This window comes from Equus asinus, chromosome 24 (assembly GCF_041296235.1).
Source record: "Equus asinus isolate D_3611 breed Donkey chromosome 24, EquAss-T2T_v2, whole genome shotgun sequence".
In the NCBI taxonomy this organism is placed as follows: Eukaryota; Metazoa; Chordata; class Mammalia; order Perissodactyla; family Equidae; genus Equus; species Equus asinus.
In genome coordinates, this window is record NC_091813.1 from 27,480,398 (window position 1) to 27,505,666 (window position 25,269).

Genomic DNA, 25,269 nt, shown 5'->3' on the forward strand with positions numbered 1-25,269 from the left:
CCGAAAGAGCCCGTTGGCGGCGCCTGCGCAGTGCGCGCTCTTTGTGCCGGGCTGCAGCAAGCTACTTGTTTGTGTGTCTCTCTCGGAGGCGGTGGAGGCGGAGCCGGCGGGGCGTGGCCTGCTGCGCCGCACGCCGATTGGGCTTTCGCAGGGAGGTGGGTGGGCGCAGGGCGGGGCTTCTGATAACAACACTCGGAGCGGGGGCTGAGGCTATTTGTTGCTGCGCCGCCACCGCCCGAGCCATGGTCCGCGCTCCTCTCGGGCTCTCCTAGCAGCAGCCGCCGCCGCCCTGTGCTCTCCGGCTTCACTTCCTCCTTCTTTTCCTGCTGGGCCACTTTCCTCCTGGCGCTATGACCGTCGTTTCCGTCCCGCAGCGGGAGCCGCTTGTCCTGGGCGGCCGCCTTGCGCCCCTGGGCTTTTCCGCCCGCGGTTACTTCGGGGCTCTTCCGATGGTGACCACGGCTCCGCCGGCTCTACCCCGGATCCCGGATCCCCGGGCACTGCCCCCCACCCTCTTCCTCCCTCACTTCCTAGGGGGCGACGGTCCCTGTCTGACCCCTCAGCCTCGCGCCCCAGCACCGCTGCCCAACTGCAGCCTCGCCGCGGCGGGGGGCCCCCCACGGGCAGCGCCAAAGAAGCGGCGCAAGAAGAAGGTACGGGCCAGCCCGGCGGGGCAGCTGCCCAGCCGCTTCCACCAGTACCAGCAGCACCGGCCGAGCCTGGAGGGCGGGCGGAGCCCCGCGACGGGCCAGAGCGCAGCGCAGGAGGTCCCGGAGCAGGCCGCCGCCTCGGGCCCGGCGACCGCAAACCCCCCTGAGGAAGCGAGCCCCTTCGCCGGCCCGCTGCCGCCCGCCGCGCCCGGCCAGCCCTCTTTCAGAAGAGAGGTAAGGGCTCGAGGGGGCCTGGGGCGGTCGGAGAGGTCCGGCTTGGGACGGCGCCGCGGGCTCTGAGGTCGGGGCCCAGCCTTGAGGGGCCGGGGGAGGGCCGGGGCGGCCGGGGCGAGGGGCGGCTGTTTACTCGGGAGGGAAGTTTCCGTGACGCCCGCTCTGTTCTTGCTGGGGGAGGGGAGGCATGCGCTGGCGCCGCTGATTGGCTCCCGGGAAGCAGCCAATGAGAGACGCCGCTGCGCCCCAGCAACAGCCCCGATTTAGAAAGCTGGCGGCGTTCCAGGGGGTTTCGGCGTTCCGGGCGCGCGGTGGGCTGGGGGAGGGCCGGGGCCCGCGGGAGGCTGACGTCAGCGCGCTACGTGCGGAGCGCTCCGGCGCCCATGAAGGAGGCGAGGCCGGCTGGGGGCCCTCGCGGCTCCCGGGCGGTTGGGGGCTGCCCGCTCTCCCGTGGGTGCGCAGTGGGCCGGAGCGGTTCGCTTCCGATTGGTTTGCTCCCCGCCGAGGCGTGAGGCCCCCCGGGCGCCCCCCTGTCCCGCTGGGCGCTGCCCCTCGCCGGGCGCCCTGCTTGGCCGTACTTTCCGCTTTGAAAGTTGGCGGGGGCGGCGGCCGCGTTCGTGCCTCTCTGGAGCCGTAGGTTTTGTGTGCTCGTCTGGGAGAGGGACGGACTTCCTTGTCCGGACAGCCCGCGCTGGGTACTCCGCCGCGCTTTCGGAGTGGAAGGCAGTTTTCTCACTGCTGTCCAGAGTGATGAAGTTCTCGAAAGAAAAGTTATCAGCTGAATCGAGCTTATGCTGCCCGCTTGCCATGCTGATGGACTCATAACATTGATTAAAACAAACGGGATTAAATCGCTGAGATGATTTGAAATTAAAGTAACCTTCATATCAAAATAAAACATTTTGTTGACTTTTAATTTCAGAGAGGTTTACATAATAGTGAAATGAAAATAAGTTACCGCCATTCCTTGAAAGGATGTTGGGCTGAGGTGTGTGCAGCGTACTGAGCTGTGCCCTGGGAAGAAGTTCACTTTGTCCGCCGTGATTCCTTCTCTTAGATTCCTTTTGTTTTAAAATTCCATGGCTCTGAAATATTAATGAGGATCTGAAAGCGAACTTTGTCGTTATTGCTTCCTGGGCAATAAGTAAGATTGCTTCCTGTTCTAGAAGGGCATTAAAACCAGGGAGCTCTGGGCAGTTAGGCTTGTGGACATGGAATGTGCTCCGGCTGTGTGTTGGTGCCCTGCTTTCCTCCCGGTTACTTCTTAGTGTTGGAACGAGCGAGCGGTCGAATGGTTACCTCCTTCCCTCCGGCTGCCTGCGGGGATCGCTTGAGTTAGCAAAGCTCTTGAAGCACTTGTTAAGCTAGAAAGTAGGGGACAGGCGGGACCCATTTTTTTCTGATTATGTGTTTGTTGTAAGTATGTCTAACTGGAAAAGATAAAAAGTGATAAGTATTTTAGTATTTAGATTTTTATTTTAGTATATAAGTTTCTGAAAAATTTTGTTTGTAGAAGCTTGGAGATAGGTTTTTCTGTGTAGACTTAGTAACCATTATCAAAACACTTGTTTACTTAAAATCTAGCTCCTGCTAATCAAATTTGTATTTATTCTGAAATAATTTTGAAGGTATCTGTCTAAAAGGCAAAGAATGTATTTATTAACATAGTTTTTATTTTTATGCAACCAACCAGAATAAAAGCATTTGAAAATTTTTTTTATTTTTTTCCTTTTTCTTCCCAAAGATCCTCGGTACATAGTTGTATATTCTTCGTTGTGGGTCCTTCTAGTTGTGGCATGTGGGACACCGCCTCAGCGTGGTCTGATGAGCAGTGCCATGTCTGCGCCCAGGATTCGAACCAACGAAACCCTGGGCCGCCAGCAGCGGAGCGCGCGAACTTAACTGCTCGGCCACGGGGCCAGCCCCTGAAAATTTCTCTTGACAACATCTTACTGTAAAAACACTGAGCTTTGTCAGTGTTTGGAGGTTGGCATAGGTGTTTGGAAGATAGCTCATTACTCTTATAGGTATAGAAAGATGAACTTGGGGTTACTTTGGGTTTTTTCCTTTGACATTTTAGAACTGGCTCGTACATGGCATACTGCTAACAGTGGTGATGAACTGGATTTTTAGTGGTAAACAAAATGTGTCTATTTGGACATCCAGTGATAAGTGCAGCAAGCACATACTTCATCAAGACAGTGCACTAAAGTCCAGGGGAACTTTCTAAAAGAAAATATATTAGATATGTGGTATGAGGTTCATGACTGATTTTTATCATGAGACTGTATTCATTTTTATATTCCTTGTCTTTGTAGGTTTTAAAATCAAAGATGGGAAAATCGGAGAAAATTGCCATTCCCCACGGCCAGCTTGTTCATGGTATACACTTGTGTGAACAACCAAAGATAAACAGACAGAAAAGCAAATATAACTTACCACTAACCAAGATCACCTCTGCAAAAAGAAATGAACATAACTTTTGGCAGGATTCTGTTTCGTCTGATATAATTCAGAAGCAGGAAAAAAAGCCTTTTAAAAATACTGAGAACATTAAAAATATGCATTTGAAGAAATCAGCATTTCTCACTGAAGTGAGCCAGAAGGAAAATTATGCTGGGGCAAAGTTTAGCGATCCGCCTTCTCCTAGTGTTCTTCCAAAGCCTCCTAGTCACTGGATGGGGAGCACGATTGAAAATTCCAACCAAAATAGGGAGCTGATGGCAGTACACTTAAAAACTCTCCTAAAAGTGCAAACTTAGATCTCAATTTCAGTATGTCTGTAAAACATAGTTTTTCCAAAATCCCTGGACTCTTGAAAATTGGTACAGAAATGGAAATTTGCCTTGTTGCAACGTACAAGTGCAAAAGATGAGTTTAAAAAATTACAAACAGCTTGTATTATATTTTATATTTTGTAAATACTGTATACCATGTATTATGTGTATATTGTTCATACTTGAGAGGTACATTATAGTTTTGTTATGAAAGTATGTATTTTGCCCTGCCCAAATGGTAGGTGTTTTGTATATATACAATGGAGAAATTTTAAGTGTGTGCTAAGGCACACGGAAGACCAATTTATTTGCACAAGGTACTGAGATCTTTTTTTCAAGAAACAGCTGTTGAATCTCAAGGTGAAGATCTAAATGTGAACAGTTTACTAATGCACTACTGAAGTTTCAATCTGTGGCACAATCATTGTAAACATGGGATTTGTCTGTGTTTCTCTAAATTGATTTCTGCCTTCTAATCTGTGATTACTGGAAAACTCCTCTTCCCATTTTTACCAAGCTTAATTTCTGGCTTTTGGTTTATATCCATTATTCAAATTTAAAATACCTCTAATTTTAATGCCAACAAAATTGGTTGTAATCAAATTTTTAAATAATAATAATTTGGCCCCCCCCCTTTTAAACTAGTCTTGACTCTTTGTGTGTGACTTTTTCATGTTTGAATGTGTGACATGGAGATGGATTTTAACTCCATTTTACTGGCTAAATGTCTTTGGCTTTCTACTAATCGCCCATCTTCCCTCTGAAATTAGAGGGTGCAATAATTTAACACTACTACCTCTAATGGGAGGAATTCCCTATCTTACAAATGGAAATGGTTATGGTCTAAAGTAAAGCTCATTAGTTAATAGCTTAGAGTATATTTTTATATATGGACCGTTTCATAAAGTACCATTTGACTTATACCATATGTTTTCAGCAAAAAAAAAAAAAAGACACTTGTTTTACTAAATTTATATTGATACTGAATGGCAGTATTTGAACCAAAGCAAGGATAATTGATGTTAAAATAGTGGATGGAGATTTTAGATATGACAGCTTATGTATTTTTGCTTTGAAATTCAAACTTTGTTCTATTTAATAGTATATTTATGTGGTCTATTCCAATAAGAAATACTAAAATGCAATTTTCCTTACATGGTTTTTAGTTACATTATGCAAAGCTAAAGTTTATCTCAACAAAAAGGAAGAAAATTTTCTGAGTAATTGGGCAATACTTACACATGTGAAAAGGAAAAGGGTCTTAAGAGGGTAGATGTATGATTCTATAAGGTGGACTAGATGGGAAAGGTGCTACCATCCTTCTGAGAAAAAGGGAGAGGAGTCGTGTACCATCTGGCTCACACAGGAGGGGAGGAAGAGAGGTAACTGGCTGTACGAGAGTGCGGGGTGGTGCACAAGGTGCGCAGCCTTGCTTAGAATCACTCTTGGTGAACAGTGCCAGGAGGATGTGTTAACTTGCATTAGCCACAGAATGAGAATTACTAATAGATGTGCTGTCTTGTATATGCAGCTCAATACGGATCCAGCCAACCATTATTCCTTGACACTGGCTATAACATGTGCTTTGTTCTTATATGTATGTAGAGAAAACTATACTTTGTTATTACATATAGGTATATATGTAGCTGGCTTTAAAAAATGCATTTAGAGAAACTGAAGTCGTAATAAAATATAGGTGAGCTTTCAACCTTGCAAAAGTTAGACTTTCCAAGAGAAGTATTAACACACTGGTAAAGACAATGGTTAAATTTTTTAAAGGAATAACATAAGGAAATAGATAATAATATAAAGTAGTAATAGTATTTATAGTTTGAAGGGTGAACAAAATTGGTTGAATTAGACTACAGATATATTTAGTGAAAAGGTATTAAATTTAAAAGTCAAGTCGTTTTGTTGTTACAGTGAAATACTATTTGGCAGCCTGTCTTGGTCTCTTCGGGCTGCTTGTGAACTTTGCTCACAGTTCTGGAGGTTGGGAAGTGTGAGATAAAGGCGCCAGCAGGTGTGGTGTCTGGTGAGAGCCCACTTTGTGGTTCATAGGTGGTGTGTTTTTGCTGTGTCCTTAGAGCACAGAAGGGGCGAGGGAGCTAATGGACTCCTGTTGTGAGGGCACACTAATCCCGTTCATGAGGGTTTTCCCCTCATGTCCTAATCACTTCCCAAAGGCTCCACCTCCTAATGCCATCACCTTGGGGTTAGGTTTTAACATAGGAATTCAGACCACGGTGCAGCCCAATTATTCAGCCAACTTTATTTTTCTCCTGTTGGAGTCTCTTGAAACATTTTCCCCAATGTTCTTGTAATGGTATTTGTTTGGTTTTGTGGGTATGTAAGGCAAACATTGTGTTTGCAGTGATCAGTTTCAGGCGTAGATTTTAACTAGCGGCCTGATAAAGGGGATTCATAATTGCGAAGGGGTGAAAGGTTTGTAAGTGTAGTATGTGAATGGAAAACATTACATGCAGTGGCAGTACATTATAGGACAAATACCAACATGCAGTTAGTATTACGCTGAAGATGCTTTTAGATACATCTGTGCAATTTGATACCAAGTTTATTTAACTCATACCAGTGATGGGGTGACGCTCAGAAGGACCAGCTTTTATTTGCATTAATCTTGGTGTTAAGTATTTTATTAGTGTCCTTGTGGGCAGATAAAGGAAAAAGAAGGTAATAAAAGACCAAATTACACTAATAAAAGATGGATAGGAGCCATTCTTTTTAAAGATAAAGGTTGTTTGTAAGTTAAAGTATAAATTTTAGGATGGTTTATATGGTTTGTAAGTTAAAAGACTAGAATGGAATAGGCAAGTAATCTACATTTTAGCCAGGCCTGGTGGTCTAGTGGTTAAGACTGGTTCACTTCCCTTTTAGGAAACCACACCACCAGTCTGTCAGTTGTCACACTGTGGCAGCTGCGTGTTGCTGTGATGCTGAAAGCTATGCCACGGGTATTTCAAATACAGCAGCGTCACCCAGGGTGGACAGGTTTCAGTGGAGCTCACAGACTAGAAAGGAGGACCTGGCCACCCACTTCGGAAAAAATTGGCTTTGAAAACCCTATGAATAGCAGCAGAGCACTGTCTAATGACAGCGCTGGAAGGAGAGAGGATGGTGGGAAAAGACTGGGCAGAGTTCCGCTCCGCTGTCGTAGGAGTCGGAGTCGGAGTCGACCACACAGGGTCTTAGAATTACATTTTATCAGGACCAGCAATCAGGCTTTTAGGCACAGTACTCTAATCATCCCTTTCCTTGACAATATTTTACTATGAAGCTGTACCACATGTAGGACTAGAATGAGATCAAGTCATGCTACACTTGGCGAAAACCACTTGTATTTCTTTTGCCTAGTACGTGATTTCAAACTCCCTAAAAACCCTCACAGTAGTTGCTTTTTGTGTTTACCTGCCTTCTTTAAAAGCCTTAACTCAACTTTTGCTGCTGAGAAGGAACAAGACCTTGTCCCCATCCCAGTGCTTCTGCCGCTCAGCACCAGGCCCCAGGATGGACCTGGAAAGGAGGGCACAACTGGCACCCACCCAAGACGGTGAAATTAGGATTGTGAGGAGCTGTGACTGGTGGATAGGCTAGACTCCTTGGACGCCCTCCCCCCCAGCATGTTCCCATCAAAGACAAGCATTTAGATGTCTGGGGGAGGGTTCGGGCTAGCCCCAGCTCAAAGCTACCCACCTCTGCCCTGTTCCTGGTTCTGCCAGTAGCAGTGCTAGGGAGAGAACCACGATTATTAAATGGTTTGAAGTTACAAACAAAGGGGGTGGGGGGGTGCTGGTTTGGGGACTAAGAAGGCCTTGAAGAAGTAGCACAAGGACAAACGTTGAGTTCCAGAAAGGGAGGTAAGGAATGTGAGGGTGTAAAGGAACTTCTGTTTGCTGTTGGCGTTTTGTGTGAGTCTCTGTCCCCGCTCAGAGATGCAGATACCTTCACAGACAGCTGGGAAGACGCATTTTAGAACTTCAGATCATCGTTCGAAAATTCCCTCAATTTGTAGTTACCAATTTTAGCTTTTTCTAATATGTTGTAAATATTAATACTGAGTCGGCTTAGATGAGTTCTGACATCTCTCCCAAATCTGACAGTCTGATTCCAAAAAATGGCTCATTCATGCACGGGTTTGATAACATTTCTGCATATGATTATAAAAATCCTAACAATGAAAGTAATACAGAGTTCCTGTCTTTTAGGTAAAAAAATTGCCTCAACCACTCCCACCCCCACTATGTTTGACATTTCTCAGTTCTTTTGTGTCATTTTTGAGCAGCATGTCTACAATTTAATGCGTGGGGGCTTCTGTGTGAGGTATGTTCAGGAAAGACAAGGAGAAAGGGCAGAGCTGAGGGTAATAGTACAGGTGAGTGGAGAAGAAATGATAAATGTAAAATACAAGCTGCATTCTCCTTCCGACAACCACAGATGCCTGCAGAGGTAAAAACGTGAAGCTGTCGTCTCCCAGAAGGCAGTGACTAGTTTTGGTGAGTAGGGATTGTCTAGTTGGGAATCTGACACCTGAGAAGTAGTGTTGAGTTGGGCCTTAAAATATTAATAATGTTTGACATGCAAAGAAAAGGAAAGTTGTCAGAGGTAAAAGTCTGAGCAGACAGTAGTGTGGAAAGTTGTAGGATGTCCAGTAGCTCAAGAGAAGTGCAACGGAAGGAAGAGTCAGTGTACTGAAAGCTCTACTGGGGTAATAACACAAAGGACCTTGAATGTCATGCTGGAGTTTCAACTTGATTCTCATAAGCATGGCAGAGCCATCAAGGGTTTAGGAGCAAGGGAAGGAGGCTCCTGCTTCGAAAAGAAAACTGGTGAAAATAAGAACAGCGTGCAAAGGGAAAGCTTGAGACAAGACCACTCACGGAGGATATTTCAGTTGCTTAAAAGAGAAAAGAGCCTAGGGACCCACCCGGTGGCGTAGCGATTAACACTCCACTTCAGCGGCCTGGGGTTGCCAGCCCAGATCCTGGGCGCAAACCACGCACCGCTTATCAAGCCGTGCTGTGGCAGGCATCTCATATTTAAAAGAGAGGAAGATGGGCACAGACGTTAGCTCAGGGCTAATCTTCCTCAAAAAAAAAAAAGGAAAAGAGCCTAAAGAACATTATCAGAGGGACTACAGAGGCAGAGGCATGGACTTATTTGGGAGATGTTTTGGAGGTAGGATTAAGAAGTGAGCAACTGAATGAAGAAGAGTTTTTAAGTTGAGCAATTAGGAAGATAAAACTAGCAATTAGGGAACTCTGGAAGGGAATCAGAATTACACAGATCATTTTGATTTGCATGTTGAACTTTGAGGTGCGTGTAGGGTATCCATGTGCGAATACACAGCAAGTAGACAGAAGACAGTTCAGGCCTAGAAGTCCAGCTTTGGTAATTGTGCACAGAAGCACTAATTAGAACGTGAAAATGGTACTGAAATACTCTGTCTTCCTACATCCTCTTTTGCCCTCCTAAGACTTAACACCTTTACCAATACTCTTGACCTCATCCTTTCTGACTCGTGTGTACTCTCAGCTTCATCTATGACAGTCAGTTAGTTGTTGAATTAGAACATATTTCCTCTGAAACAATGTTAGAAGGTGGTCAGTTGTCTACCTACCTGTAAAAGTCTGTTAACAGATGGTTCTAATTTAAATTGTGAATTCTGATACGAGGGCCTAGTTAGTGAAAAGGAGAAATAAAGTTGCCTTCTCTTTTCTTAGTCCAAGATTTGAAACACGTAAAACTGCTCTTTTATAATTCTATTTCTCTTTTTGTACATCTCCCATCTCCTATTGACCCTAATTGCTGATTATCCTTTTTTTAGAGTGTGGAAGGCCCCCAACTCCTGTGCCCTCTGTGCAGTTGATCCCTGCTTCAGGTTGAGGGAATCAAAGTATTTACTTATACTTTGGGATGAAAGGCTGACAGGCTCATCATCTTCCTGTATATAAACTTTTGAAGGCCAGTGCTGAACTGAGAACATTATAAAAGCACAGGCCTGCCTTGCTGAGCATGTGATCCCTGAGCAAACTCCTCCAAGTTGCTTTTTGTACTTTATTCCTTTCTCTCTTGAACCCATAAATCTTTCCAAAACTCCCTAATACAAGTTTTCAAATGGGGAAAGAGTATGTCTGTGTTGAGAGAAGAGATGGTGTAGGAGGCAGAATTGCACAAGCACAAATCATGTGTAATTCAGAAACTACTTGTTTTTAAATCTGAAAGGACACTTGAGAGTACATTTTATAGAATGTTATTTATAAATACATATAAAAATGTAACCTTTGAAACTTTCTTGAAAGTTTTAGATAGGATTCTCTGAAAGTATTGGGTGGATAGAGTTTTTTTAAGAGTTAGGGATAATCTATTTTATGCTTGAACTAAACCTTTGTTCTTTAAATCTCTTGGATTAGATTGTCTTGAATTAATCTCTGACAGTTTTCAGATGACGTTACTTTTCATATCCTTTGCCACTTTCTTGAAGGTCTAAAATAAATAAGCTAAAATGTGTAAGTAATCTTCCTAACACCCAGGAATTGTATTTGCCAAACTTAAACTTGTATTATAAAAACGCCAAATTGAATTACAATTTAAGATTTATAAAAGGTGTTGCGTTTACTGAGGGTTCATTGTTGAGATCTTAGAATTTAATTTCTAGAGTAGAGTTTACAGTAATGTTTCCTTAGTGGAGAACTGGTCACACGAATGCGAAGTTCCCTCTGTTAGAGGAATAGATTATCACAGATGACATGCATTAGTCGCTGAATTCAGTATAATGGGAGAAAGGGACAACACGGGAGAACTGGCAGAAGTAACCTACATGGATAATCAGATCACATTTCTCCAAGGAGCTGCGTGTTCTACTCAAGCACCATTTAATTAGAAGAGATCACCTATCCTGAACGTATAAAAATAGCTTAAGATGAAATGACGTTCTTAAACAATGATGATGAAAATACTTCATTTCTCTAGTCATTCACACAATAACTTTTACGCACGTGTAAGAAAGGATTCAGGAAAGTTAAGTACTTTTTCCTAGTCCAATACATAAGTAAGTGGCAGAAAAATATGTGGTATTTTACATCTGGTTGTAAAGATAACAGATACTAGTCATATATATATATATAGCTATTCCTAACTCATTATAGTCCCTTTATTCTAAGATTAAAGAGTAACTCAATTAGTTGGCAAAACCAAATTACAAATGTGTTCTTGGCAGTCTAGAATCTTAGAGAGGGGATGGCAGGTAGAAGATATTTCGATGATCTTTGACTATTTTCAACATGCAAATATTAGATTTAAATTGAACTCAAAATTGCTTTCTAACAGCAAGATCTTTAAACAGTAAGCTCTTTGTTAGTATACTTTCCGTGACAACATGGAATCATAGAGGGCTTCGGTTCTTCCTATCAAAACCTTAGAGAGATCTACAATTTGGGAGATCTTCTTGCTATAAAATAAGGGCTCTCAAAGGTCCCTTCCAAAGTTGAACAAAATTACCCTTACTCTTCAAATGATTAGGCATTTACTGCTCTCAAACTTTAGAATGAAAGGATTAATATCAAAGATTGGATGGCCCTTTTCCATCAGCCTTCCAAGGGTCCTAGTCACTGTGCATTCAGTCCAGTCTCCTTAACCAACTGTGTCTATTTCTTTTTTCTTTTTTTGGTGAGGAAGATTGGCCCTTGGCTAACATCTGTTGCCAATCTTCCTCTTTTTCCTTGAGGAAGATTGTCCCTGAGCTAACATCTGTGCCAGTCTTCCTCTGTTTTGTATGTGGGACACCACCAGGGCACAGCTGGACGAGCAGTGTGTATGTCTGCACCCGGGATCCCAACCCACAAACCCTGGGCTGCTGAAGTGGAGCATGAGAACTTAACCACTGTGCCATTGGGCTGGCCCCACGTCTATTTCTTAAGTTCCTGTAATCATCTGATGCTTGAGACCAGATCTGGAATTTCAAAATTAAAACAACAGAATTATGTTTATGAAAGATTCAACCAAGGTTTTCTGATTGGTCTTTAGCTAATTAGAATACCCCATTTATGAACATTGCAGTTTTCAAGATTTTACTATGTGTTGAATTCAAAATAACTGGGGAATAGATAGATGGAAATATATGCGATAAATATAATCTGTTAATTGTAGGATCTAGGTAGTTGGAATATGAATGTTCACTGTAAAATTATTTTCTTACTAAAGATTTCTATGATGTTAATAGAATTGGGGAAATTAAGGCTGCTTTACTAGTTCACTCCAACATTATACATAAGTTCAGTGTTTGCCAATAATTCTAAAAGCTCACTTACATGTGGCACATAGCACAAATAAGCTAATCTTTCGAGCTTGTAAACTTTGAACCTCTTGAATGTTTTTCTTGCACTTTCAAGTAGGGTGGTTTGTTGGTTATTAACACTTCTAAAACAATACAACTCTAGTCAATGACTGAAACACCAAAGCCATTGGAAGAGCTGAATCAGAGAAAGGATAATGTATTTAAGCACTGGCTTGTTTGGGAAATGTGACAGCTGACATTTAATGTTAACGTTGACATAAATGTTAATGATTGAAGAAGCTTTAATTAGCGGAGAATAAAGAGGTAGGTGGAGACTATAAAGGTTCTGAAGGGTATTTATAATAACTGCCCATGTCTTGAGAAGAAAGTTAAAGAAATTCAAGTGGAATAACTTGAACCTCAAGTAGTGAAGGAAATATGTGTCTGAGAGTCTCAAAAGGGGATGCTCAGGGGCTCATAGCACTGGTGACTAGGACGTAGAAGGGTAAGGCAGTATGCAACTCCTAACAGCTGGCTCCTACCCTCTAAACTTTCATACTGAATTAATACCAGTGGAGCTAACTGAAGGCTAAAAGCACTTAAAATGATTCCTTAAGTCATGTAGTTCCACTTTCCATGACATTCCATTCATTCATATGAAACACCGCCTTTGAGTCAAAGTAGATAAAGGGCGGACAAAGTGTGGTCAGGACACCTCTTAGAACATTAGTTATATTCGACTGCTGGCAGGCAGCTCAGAGCTCTGCACGAAGTGTTTTTCATATTTGAGGTATTTTAGAATAAAAATTTTTCATCCATCGTTTTTTAGTATTTATTTTTTTTGCTGAGGAAGATTAGTCCTGAGCTAACATCTGTACCAATTTTCCTCTGTTTTCTATGTGGGTCACTGCCACAGCATGGGGGATGAGTGGTGTAGGTCCATGCCAGGGATCTGAAGCCACAAACCCAAGCTGCTGAAGCACAGTGCACAGAAATTAACCTTTAGGCCGTGGGATGGCCCCAAGTGGTATTTTTTTTACAATCCCATTTAGTAGATTATATGCTAAGAACAGGGAATTATAAAGTATAAAACAATACCAAAAATGGTTAGACCTTTTATATATATATTAAAAACTGTAATGAATATAAACAAAACTAGACCATTAGTATTTCTAATTCAGCTACATTTAACATTTTAAGGCCAAAATTTTAATGTTTACTGACAATAATGAATGTTAATGCTTTTCTCTAAGGGTCTTATGAAATTATATAAATATTTCACAATGTGTTAAAATAAATTTAAATAAATCCCTTCTCATTTTTAAAATGTAAGATCGCCCAGAAGAGTCTGAACAGTTATATAGCTTATGTCAATTTTGAAAAGGTCTTTAACAGAATACTTTTTTCAAGTTGTAAAATATTACTACAAAGCAGATACTGCCTCACAGATGTAATAGTAATAGTTCTTAATCCCCTCTCCCAACAAATCAATTAAATTTTTCTTATTAAAAGAAATGTTATCACTTGCAGCTTTGAAGACTAGTTTATATTGAGATTTTTGTTGAAATTAAAGTCAATTTAACAGTATTTTAAGTCAGTACTATTAGGAGTAAGCTAAGAAAACTAGAATGTGGTTATTTCCTTGGAAAACAGGTGGTCACAGCAAAGAATTCTGGTCTTCCTCAATTTACCTCCATGAAGACATTTCTAAAAAGCATACAGTACTTGGGCATTTAGTTAATAGAATTATACTCCTAAATTAGAGAAGCAGGAATTTTGCTTCTGGTTTCAATGACACTTTTTCTGAGGAACTACTCATCCTACACAAGCTGTAACACACATAAGATCAAACAATAAGGAACATGCACTCAATCCATTTCTAGGACTGAGGACTGATTTCTGCCTGGGGATTCTCTCATCTGAAGAGACTGACCCTTTAAATTTTCTAGCAGCATTCTGAAAGAACCGGAAACTGGCATACAGCAAGATATTGATTTTAATTTGCAATCTATTTTCTAGCTTATAAACAGAAGTTGGTGTTTTGAATTATGTGAACCATATATATACTTAAAATCACATAGTACTTTTAAAAAATGGCAACCATCAACCCAGTGGGCATCCATCTATCTCTACAAGTTGATACTATTTCTTTTCGTAAGTTCAGAGTTGTGGTATACTCCTAGAATAAAGGATTCAAGAAAGACTAATCATATAATCATTTCCCCAAAAGAGAATAAAAATATTATACCATTTTTTGGGACAATATTGCTGATGGGGTACAATGGTCTATGTACTTTTATTAAATCTTTCTTCACATGATTCCTTTAAATAAATACTTGTCATTACTGTAAAGTACTGTTTTAACCTGAGAGAAGTTGAGTCAACCTGGAATATCTAGCACTTACATCAGGGAATATTGTATTTCTAAAAAGGGTTTTGACTTTCTTTATACTTAATTTTATTAACTTGGGGGGGGAGGGGTAAGGAGACATCTGTTGCCAATCTTCCTCTATTTTGTATGTGGGTCGCCGCCACAGCACAGCTTGATGAGTGGTGTGTAGGTCCACACCCAAGATTTGAACCAGCGAACCCCAGGTGCCAAAGCAGAGCAAACAAACTTAACCACTACACCACTGGGCAGCCCCTGTGAACATCTTTTTAAAGGTGTTCAAGATATAAATTTTCCAGAGGGCTTAAATCAACCTAGCAGACCAATGCCAGAGTTAATGCTCTGATCCTAAATACCCTATTTTCATCAAGGGAGTGATTCAGATGCTAGGGTGCATAATCCTCATTTAATACTTGAAAATGTTTTCTAATCAAATATATATGTTCTGACTCCAAAACCCATGTGTCTCACTGAACCACGGGTCCTTAAACTCTTGGGAGTCATGAACTTATCTGAAAATCTACAAGGCCTAAACCTGAGTCTTTGGTTCCGTGATGCCAAGATCCTCTGCAGGAGACCATGCTGCATAAGTAGCATATATTTATCTGTACAAGTACCTCAAATATTCTGCCACCCTGTTTGGAAAACCAATTTCATTTTAACTCTAAATAATAAATTACAACTTTTAATATAGTTTCGAAAAATTAAAGAAGTATTTCTAAATACTTCCTTTACACTCTGATGAATTTTGTCTCTTGCAATGGGATTAAAGGCAGAAATTATTTGTAATGCTTAGAATAGCTGTATCTCAAACACTACAAGTAATATATAAAGTCTTGAAATTAGTTAACAATTTATATTTAAAAATAAATGAGCCCAGTGGCACAACACTAAATCCTAGGCTCCAAACAAAACACTTAGTGTATCCCCTCATTATCTGTTTGCCCCTGCAAAACATCAGCTGCTGTACAGAAGTTATTTGTGTATTATTCATGAGTAAAAAGGAAACAAGCAGTTGTAGTGGCCATCTTTATTTCCTCTGACATTAACTTAGCGTCTATGATCCTGAATAAAGAGAGGTAACACCCCTAACACTAAACTTGGGAAGTACCTGAGTAAATACATTATCTTTAAAGGAAATGATGAGAGAGAGCTAAAACACTTGCTTTATTAACCAACCACCTTACCCTAAGTATCCTCTCTTAAATGGTCCAAGAAACAATTCTATAACAAAAGTGAACCCTAGAATAGAGATACCCAGGAGACAATTTTCCAGGGTACCAGCCCAACTGCCAATTTCCACTCACTCACTGAACCCATTTTCATTGAAGCCTATAATAATTTCTTTTCCTAATTCTGTTCTCTCCTTTCCCTCTAAGCATTACTTTAGTTTAGCATATATCTGTCAGACTTTTCTCTTCCAAAAAGAGCAGAGGAGTCAAGCAGAGGCTGTCTGGAGCCCAGCCACCCTCCAGTTCCAAAGTCTAATGGCTGTGTGACCTTGTGCGTGTCACTTAATCTCTCTGCATCTCATCTACAGCAGTATTTACCTCACAAACTTGTCAGGAATAAACAGATGAGTGAAAAATGTAAAACTCAGAGAGGAGTGCCAAGCACACAGTAAATGCTCAAATGAGTTTGAACTATTATCATTCCAGTTTTTCCATCCAACCCATTAGGTATCCTAAGCAGCCTGGAGATTACAATGGAAAAGCAAATCAGAAGTAAATCAAAGGAATAAGCATGTTCAGAAACCTTAGTAACTTTTTCTAAGATATGAGGATTAAATGTAAAGACACTATACTCAATTCCTAGTTAGTATCTGGAATGACTGCATATATGTGTGTGTGAACCCAAACATTTATTCAGAAAATATTAAAAATTATGATTAACGTTTGTCTTGCTTCCTTTGGACTATTCTTTAAATTTTCAATAGTGCCACATAACTTTATAACTAAATTTTATTACAGCTGAACAGTTCAAAGAGTTGTAATTTTGAAATAAATTTTGCTATGATTAGAGAAAAGTTGATTCAGAAAGTACAGTATACATGAAATTACGGTTCTTGTCCAATTATTACCGGCATATAAATTATTCTGTAAAGTTGTTTCTTACACGTAGGATCTAAAATGCAAGGAAAAATGGAATTTGTATTCAAAACAAATAGAAGCAACACTGGCTCCTATAAGCTAAACATATAAGACAGATCTTTTTCTTAAGCACTCTAGATACAAATATTAACTGTATGGGCTGAGAACTTCTCATTTTCAGTATAATTCAACAAGATACACAAGTAGAGCTCTACAAACATATCCCCTATAATAATCATATGCAAAACCATTTTATCACAAATACTACCAAAACCCTCTGAAAACATAAACTACAAACACATTTTTAATTCAGTTATAACAACTACAAAAGCAATAAATATCAATAAAGCTATTTGGTTTAAAAAAATGAAGGGCAGTGTAATGTAAATCTGAATACTGCAAAGTTGTTTGTTGAGGATGTAGTCTTGAGTTTCTTAATACAAGGTACTAAACACTCTTTCAAAAAGTAAGACTTACTCTATACAATTTAAAGTCTTGAGCTAGAACTCTAAAAAGAAAAAATTAAGCAGTAGATGAAAGGTAAGTATGTAGAAATAATGGTATAAAATATGATTTTTATACAAAATGTACACTCTTCAAATGTGTAAGGCTTAATATGAATATTTTTGGATTGTGAGTGTTGCACACATTTTTTAGAGAAGTATTCTCAAACAATTCAAAATTATTCTTCTTCTTTTTTGCTGAGGAAGATTCGCCCTGAGCTAACCTCCACTGCCAATCTTCCTCTTTTTGTATGTGAGCTGCCACCACAGCATGGCCACTGACAGACGAGTGGTACAGGTCCGTGGCGGGGAACCAAACCCAGGCCATGCCAAACTTAACCACTAGGCCATTGGGGCTGGCCCAAAATTCAGTATTTCTAAAATGTTTTGGATACTCTGAAGTGAATGAACATGGTACAGGATGCAATTTGATGTCAACTTATCTATACCATTCCACTAATAAAAATAAAACATTTTTTGAGCTCAGGAAAGAATGTATCTTTTGAATGCCTGATCTCTATATAAATTCTACTTTTAGGAATGTCATAATTTTGCAATATGAATTAATATCCACTATGAATTGGCCCGTGTTTAAACAGAAGACAAAAAAAGACACACAAGGTGTCAAATAGTTTAAGCCTGCCCTATGCAATTATACAGTCATAATTACTTTTTACATGAAAGTAAAGTGCTTTAAAGTAAAAAATATTTTTGTAAAAGGTATTATTAAGTTTCCTAATACTTAATATCCAAATAGAATTTTCTAAATTAGTTCCATTTTACCCATTTCCTTTGAAAAGTACCCTTCTGCCACAATGTAAACAAAAAATGGTCCATAAAATGGTGACATTAGACACATCATAATTTGTGGTGTGGGCCCTTAAACTGAGACCAAATCTTTATTAATCCAAAGCTAGAGAGATTTTATTTCTTGCACATGCCCAAAGTAACTAATATCAACTCACATTTTCTGTAAGCCTTGAAGAATTTTTATTTAACATAATGAGAGGTTTAATAACTTATATGAAAGACTATGTAGCGCTCTTTTGTTCTGTTCACCAACTGTTTTTATGACGATAACTCCGAGATCTTGAATGTGATCGAAAGTGAGAATGTTTTGCTGTCTGTGCTTTAGTTTCAGAATTGGTATACCCTTTGGGAGATTTACATGGGGATCTTGCTATGGAGTCAGAATGTCTTCCATGTGATCTTGATTTTGTTCCTGAGCTAGTCTGCTTTTGAGGTGAACTTGACTGTGATTTTCCTATGGACTTGGACCTTTTTTGTAAGGACTTTGACCTTGACCGTCCTCTAGAACCAGAATTCCTTCTTGGAGTTCTTGACTGCCTTGCTGAGGTAGAACGCCTTGGTAGTGATTTGGAGCGAGATTTAGACTGGCTGTAAGAAAATCGCCTGTGTCGAGACCTGCAAACATCCATAATGTTAGAGTATATATTTCACACAAAAACAGTTAATAGGTTAGAAAACAACACTTCCAGGAACTTACATACTTAACATATCATCAGTTAAGTTTTTACGGACTAAGTTAAAAGAAAGAATTCTAATTTTATTATTCATGCTTTGGTTCAAACATAAGTAATAAGTTTGTAGTATATGTTATACTAGAATATTCAACCAAAAGATTTTTACTTTGCTAGACATATCTTATGATATAGGTCAGCTGTGAAAAATGCCCTGCATATTTAGGCTGTTACATAACTCCTAAGAGGTATGAAAATCTGAAGGAAAAAGAAAAAAGAGAGAAAAAAATTATTTAAAGTTTATCAAATAATGCTTATAAAAACAAAAACCTAGATGCAGCACTTCTGAATCCTGCCATGATAGAGCAGCCTGTACCAGACTAACCTTCCCATAGAAAACAGCTACATAAAAAAGCTAGATAACGTTTATTTAAAAAACTGTTTGAAGGCACTGGAGAATAACCAACACAAGCAGAACTTGAGGGGTTAAAAGCTATGGTTCTTTTACTAAGCATGTTTTCCAAATGCCAGCATGGGAGAACTGAGCCCAACCAGAAAACGGCTATTTGAATAAGCTGAAGAGACAGAGGGCTACCAGATTAGCTGGGACTTGAGAGGCAAAATCCCAGAGATGACGGAATTGTAAACAAAAAAAAACAACCCTAAAAACTGCCTACGAATACTCCTCAGGTCACTGGCCATCTTCTAAGCTGTGCATGCAGAGGATGAGACTCCAAGAGATCAGCAAAAAACAGCAGCTGGAAGATTCAAGAACTGAGCTGAAATCTGATCAGACACACAGTGCTGGGGAGAAATGCTAGAGGTCAACCTCCAAAAGGTCAAGGAGCCTTAGTAACAACCAAGCTTTCAATTAAGAACCCAAAAGGGCCATATCCTACAGCTAAGAGCCATGCCTTAGGAGTAAGAGTAAAGCTGACTTGGATCAGCCTTAACAAGGTCTCAAACCAAGTCCCTACAGGACCAAGGTGACCTGCCAATACTCTGCCTACCAGAAGAAGACAACTTTCTTTGGAGAATATCATCCAAGGCCTTTGTAATTTTTCATCGACAACGTCCACGTACATCCATTACAAAAATTATGAGGTATGTGAAAAATAGGCAAGTGACTAAAAACTAAGGAAAATAAAAGACTAACAGATCCAAAGTAATTTGGCTATTGGTGTTATCCAGACAGAATTTAAAAACTTAGTAGGACTAGTATGTTCAAGAAAATAAGAGGAAAAGATAGACAAAACAGATGAAAAAGATGGAGAATTTCAACAGAATATTGGAATCTATAAAAAGAAACAAATGGAGAGCCAGCCCTGATGGCCTAGTGGTTAAAGTTTGGCACAGTCCACTTCAGCAGCCCAGCTTCGGTTCCCAGGTGCGGAACCACACCACTCATCTGTCAGTAGCCATGCTGTGGCAGTGGCTCACAGAAGAACCAGAAGGACTCACAACTAGAATATACAACTATGTACTGGGGCTTTGGGGAGGGGGAAAAAAAAAAGAAAGAAAAGAAACAAATGGACATTTTAGAACTGAACATACATGATATTTGAAATTAAAAAGTCATTAGATAGATTTAACAACAGTCTAGATACAGCAGAAGTAAGCAATAGTGAACTCAAATGAAAAAAACATTGTTAGAAAAACATTCTACTGAAACACAGTGAGAGAAAAGGAATTTTAAGAAATACAGAATAGAACATAAGAAAAATGTGGCACATAGTCACATAGCCAAAAGGAAAAAGTGAATGAGGTAGAAGCAATATTTGAAGAGATAATGGCCCAGAATTTTCCAAAACTAACAAAAGACATCAACTCACAATTTCAAGAAGCTCAGTAAACCTCAGGTAGAATAAATACAAAGAAAACTACACTAGGCATATCATGGGCAAAGTGCTGAAAACCAAAGTCAAAGAGAAAAATCTGAAAATCTGCTAAAGAATAAGACACATTACCTCCAAAGGAGCAACACTAAGACTGACACCTGACTATGGATATCAGAAGAACAACGGAATGATATAGTTAAAGAAAGAAAGAAAATGTCCCTGCCAACCTAGAATGCTATCCCCAGCAAAAACAGCCTTCAAAAATGAATATAAAATGAAGATAAACAAGAGCTGAGAGAATTCATTGCCAGCAGACCTGTACTATAAGAAATACTAAAAATTCTTCAGGCTGAAGGAAAATAATCCCAGATACAAGCATGGTACTACAGAAAGGAATAAAGAGCAATGGAAAGTATAAATACATTGATCTGGAATAGATTCTGGAATAAAAGCACAGTCTTTTAGAAATTATTAAATTTCATTCTTGTTGTAGATAGTTGTAGAAAACAAAATGGGAAAATTGTCCTTGGGAAAAAAATCTAATACAGAAAAAAAAGATGCTATATTTGGACTAAAGAAAAGGCGGCTAAGGGGCAATTTTAACATTCTTCAGGAATATTTAGGAATATACACACATTCATTGACATATACATTCAACAAAGGTTTATGGAATACCTAACATGAGCTAGGGACTACCACTAAGTGCGGGGGATATAAGCACAAATAAGAAAAAAGTCCTTGCCCTTTAAAGAGTTCATAGTCTAGTGATAGCAACAAACTAGTTTTTTTCCACATCCACTAAAGGCAAAATAAGAGACCTCTTTTTGGTCCAAGGTAACACCAAGGTAATACATATACTGTATATACTAGTAGTATATGTTAGGCTTATATATATTCTGATCCATACACACACACACAAAATCTGATCCTTACCAAATACCTTGAGAACTAGGTAAGATTTGCATTCTCTACATACAATTTTACAAATGAAAACACTGAGGTCAGGGAGGTTAAGCAATGGTCTTAAAACTAGTACAAAGCAGAACAGCATTGTCTTGCAAGAAGATGTGGTTCTCTCTATTCCTGAAACTCCATGATGATTTGGGACAGTGGACAGACATTCTTTTTGTTTTTCTCCAGCCAAGTATTATACTTTACTTCCTCTAGAAGGCAGAAAATGATGTGAATATCCACCTTTTTTAGATCAATCAGGAGAAAAACTGGTTAACTAAAGCTCTAATGCATTTGGAAACTTAGATTTTTAATGAATCAAATGGGCAATTTCTTTCTTTTCCAAACTAAGTCTTTTTCACCAAGGCCAGTGGATATTATTCACTAAGTTAGGACAGTGCTGCTTTAGGCAGAATATTATATCTACTTTGATCTCTGATATATAAACCATTCATTTTATTTTATTTTATTTTTAATTAATTTTAAGGAAGATTAGCCCTGAGCTAACATCTGCCACCAACCCTCCTCTTTTTGCTGAGGAAGACTGGCCCTGAGCCAACATCCATGCCCATCTTCCTCTACTTTATATGTGGGATGCCTGCCACAGCATGGTTTGACAAGTGGTGCCACGTCCACACCTGACATCCGAACCGGTGAACCCCAGGCCACCAACGCGGAACGTGAGAACTTAATCGCTGTGCCACTGGGCCAGCCCCTAAACCATTCATTTTGTATGTACCATCCACATCATTCTAAACTTATGCAAATCTATATATGTATAGTTATACATATAGGCTATATATGTATATGACAGTGTGCGTATAGATGTATATATATATAAAATTCATAGTAATCTGAACTGTTGAACATCACTCCCTTACGCACTATTCACTATTCATGTCCTCTGTGAAGCCAGAAGCAGTACCATTAGTACTGGTGTGGCTTTCCTATACACAAGGTGTTAAAAGTCCTAATTTGCTCTCACCATGTTTTAAGTTCTATAAATATGATTTGTATTTCAGTATAGAACTATATATCAGAGTCTAAATAACAATCAGTGGGAAAATGGCTTTCCCTTAGCCATGGGACAAACTGGATTATTCTCCACAGATGCAAGGAGGTTTATACTCTTACACTATCAGAGACAGAATATAATAAAAAAAGATCAAGTTCTAGAATATAATATGACTGTTTCTAAGTATTTCTTCACCAATCTTGGTAATGGCTCAATCCTGACCTGGATTCTCATGGCTTATTAAAGGGAGCTTAGGGCTTATACCCACCTTCATGCCTCCTGTGGATGGGCCAAAATCAAAGCATTTGGTTCACACCCAAGGAGAGGTATTGATCTGACATGTAAGATTCTAGGGCTCTGACTAGGCCACATTTTCTAGCAATCAGGATTCTTGGATATTAAAAAGTCACTGAATGTAGACATGGTTCTCTCTTCCTATCTTTTCCTTCCATTTGGCTGAAGGCATTGGAGCCAGGCCACTTCACAGGCTGGTTTTTAGAACTAGGAACTTGGGTACATATACCCTATGCTGGGCATTTTCTGGTCTAGGCTCTTAAAGTTGAGGAATGGAGGAAATTGGACTGAAAGTGAACAGCCTCGGTGATCAGCTTTGATTTGAAGTTACGTGGGACGATATAAGCTTAGGTGTACTACAAATGGTCCAGGAGAGCTAACTCTTTTATTACTCACAGAAAGAGGATGCTAACGTAAATGTTGACCATTCGCTAAGAACAAAATTCACCTTAAAATTCTACATGCCTATGAAGAAATTAGAGCATTAAAACTAAGATAAATAGCGCAAATGTTTAAGAATTTAGGCATGCTAATACAACTTCAGTTATATTATTTAAAGTTTCAGTTATTATTTAAATAGCTTCACCAAGTAATTAATTTCCATTGTGATTTACTATTATTCTAACAAACACCTGGCTAGCAAAACAGATACCCTGCAAGTATGTTTCTCTGAAAGATTTAATATTTTTACGTCTTCTCTTCTTCCTACAGTACTATCATACTTGGAATTTATACTTGAAAATTACTTCTCTTTTACAAATACATTGATTTACATTAATTTTAGTCAACCTTCTTTCATGAGTGATATTTCTTATGAGTCAAGTATACATTTTTATTTTTGTCTTTTCTTCAGTATATATTATATTTCTATTAAAAAGGTTAAAGTCTGTCATGAAATAAAAACACTGAAGGTATCCAATAAACCCAAGTTAAATAACCATACATGATAAATAGAGAAGAGCATATCAAAAAACTCTTTAAAATGTTTTCCAGATAAAGTAGAAAATTAAGTTTTGAATCCTCTCGTATTCTGTACTCACTCTTTAAGGCTATCAGACCGCCTCCTATTTCTTCCCCATGAAGAACTTCTACTTCGAGTTCTCCTTTGGCTGGGGCTTCTTGATCTCCTATGATCACTTGGAGAACAAGGGTGACGTTCTTTTGATTTCATTTGGCCTGGTGCTAAAATATGAAGTGCAAGACTTATAATTCATTACCTGAAAACCTCAGTAACAGCCACTCAAATAGTATTGTTTTCTGTAAGAATTTTAAATAAAAAAAAAAAACTGTCATTGCTGAAACTCATTCTGCTAAATATACAAGATCTAATGTTTAGTCACACTTACTTTTGCGATCACCTTGTGCAAACTGTATTTCAATTTGACGGCCACATACCCACTTTCTATTGAGGTTGTAAAGAGCATCTTCAGCATCACGAACATCTTCAAATATGACTAGCTGTTAAGGATACTTGAACATCAGATATCAAGTAAAAATATTATTTTTAAAGAATTATTACATGTGACATGAAATTATTAAGCAAAACAAGTTCAAGTTATTAAGCTCACATCTCAACATATGAATAATCAGAAAAAATTTCACTTTTATTATGAAAATGTATGTCTCATTATAATTTAGAAGAGGGAATCTAAAAATAAAAAGAACAGAAACAAACACATAACTGTACTTTCAATGTACACATTGGTGAGTTCCAGTATGCATGTATAATTTAAAACACGTTTGAGAAAAAAATAAGTCCAACATTGCCTATTATTCTAAAATAAACCGGTTAGGACTCTCTCCCTTCTTTCAGGTAAAAGAGTCATGAGGCTTTTCACTGCAAAAAGTCAGCATGCAGAAGCCTTTACTCTGAAATTAAAATTACTCTTTCATTAAAAGCCTTTTTAATTATGACATTTAGGAGAAACTATTTATTATAAACAAAATAGCACACACACAAAAGAGCTAAAACATTGTATTTTCAAAAACTGATTTAGTCCTTTAAAAATGACCATATTTACCTTTGAAACTACTGCTTTAAAATACCTTCATGTTTTTATTACTTGGGATATAATGATAAAAGAAACATAAAAGCAATCTGTGAACATCTGGAATTACATATATTGGTTTGTAATACCCCACTAAACTCCCTAATCTATATAAAATTATATATTAACCCTAACTAAAATGTAAATAAGCTATAGAAAATGACTAAATAGCTATATTTCAGGTGGTTATTCACTGGCTTTTTAAAAATAGAAAACAGAAAAAGCTCAAGAAATGCAGTACAAAATGAGACTTTGGCAATTACCTCAATGTCACTTGATCTTGAACCTTGACCTTTACTCTTTAAGGCTTGCAAGATGGACTTTCTAAGAGACGCAGAACCAACAAAACCAGACTTGGCTTTGACTCTGGAACTCTGAGTAAATGTAGGAAAGCCGAAGTCTCAACCTGCTGTTGGCTTTGTCTTTCTTGATAAAGACTTCCCCTCTTCCAGGTCTTTATATCTGTGTCCACCCTCCCTCTTTACTCCTTGATGCTTGAACTTTAGGTGCCTTGTCTCGCCTGCTCGGTTTATGCTTGGATTCTAGCTAACAGGTTGGTTCAAACTGGGGGGCGCTTGCCAGCTACTGTGGACTGCTTTACATTTTCTGAGATAAAGAAATAAACACATTTAATTAGGCAATATTAATCTCATAACATATGCTCCTGAATACATACACACGTATATGCACATGTATGCAGTACATTCAC

The 25,269-nt window shown here is 39.1% G+C and overlaps 2 protein-coding genes across 24 annotated transcripts in view; one reads left to right on the forward strand and one right to left on the reverse strand.

Annotated features, from left to right (window-relative positions):
* Window positions 1–48: 48 nt before the first annotated feature.
* PNRC1 (proline rich nuclear receptor coactivator 1) lies at window positions 49–4,302 on the forward strand. The gene is made up of 2 exons (XM_014863911.3): window positions 49–884; window positions 3,203–4,302. The coding sequence occupies exons 1-2, from the start codon at window positions 351–353 to the stop codon at window positions 3,644–3,646; spliced, it is 978 nt and encodes a 325-aa protein (XP_014719397.3). The 5' UTR covers window positions 49–350; the 3' UTR covers window positions 3,647–4,302.
* The window catches only part of SRSF12 (serine and arginine rich splicing factor 12), a 56,244-nt gene continuing 34,797 nt past the window's right edge, over window positions 3,823–25,269 (reverse strand). For 18 of the 23 annotated variants that reach the window (XM_070496783.1, XM_070496781.1, XM_070496779.1 and 15 more), the window contains one exon: window positions 3,823–25,166. In XM_070496783.1, coding sequence (XP_070352884.1) covers window positions 25,120–25,166 — 47 coding nt within the window. In that variant the 3' untranslated portion in view covers window positions 3,823–25,119. Of the gene's footprint in view, window positions 25,167–25,269 lie in introns of those variants that run through there. The other 5 variants (XM_044757231.2, XM_070496786.1, XM_070496784.1 and 2 more) reach the window with 5 other exon arrangements.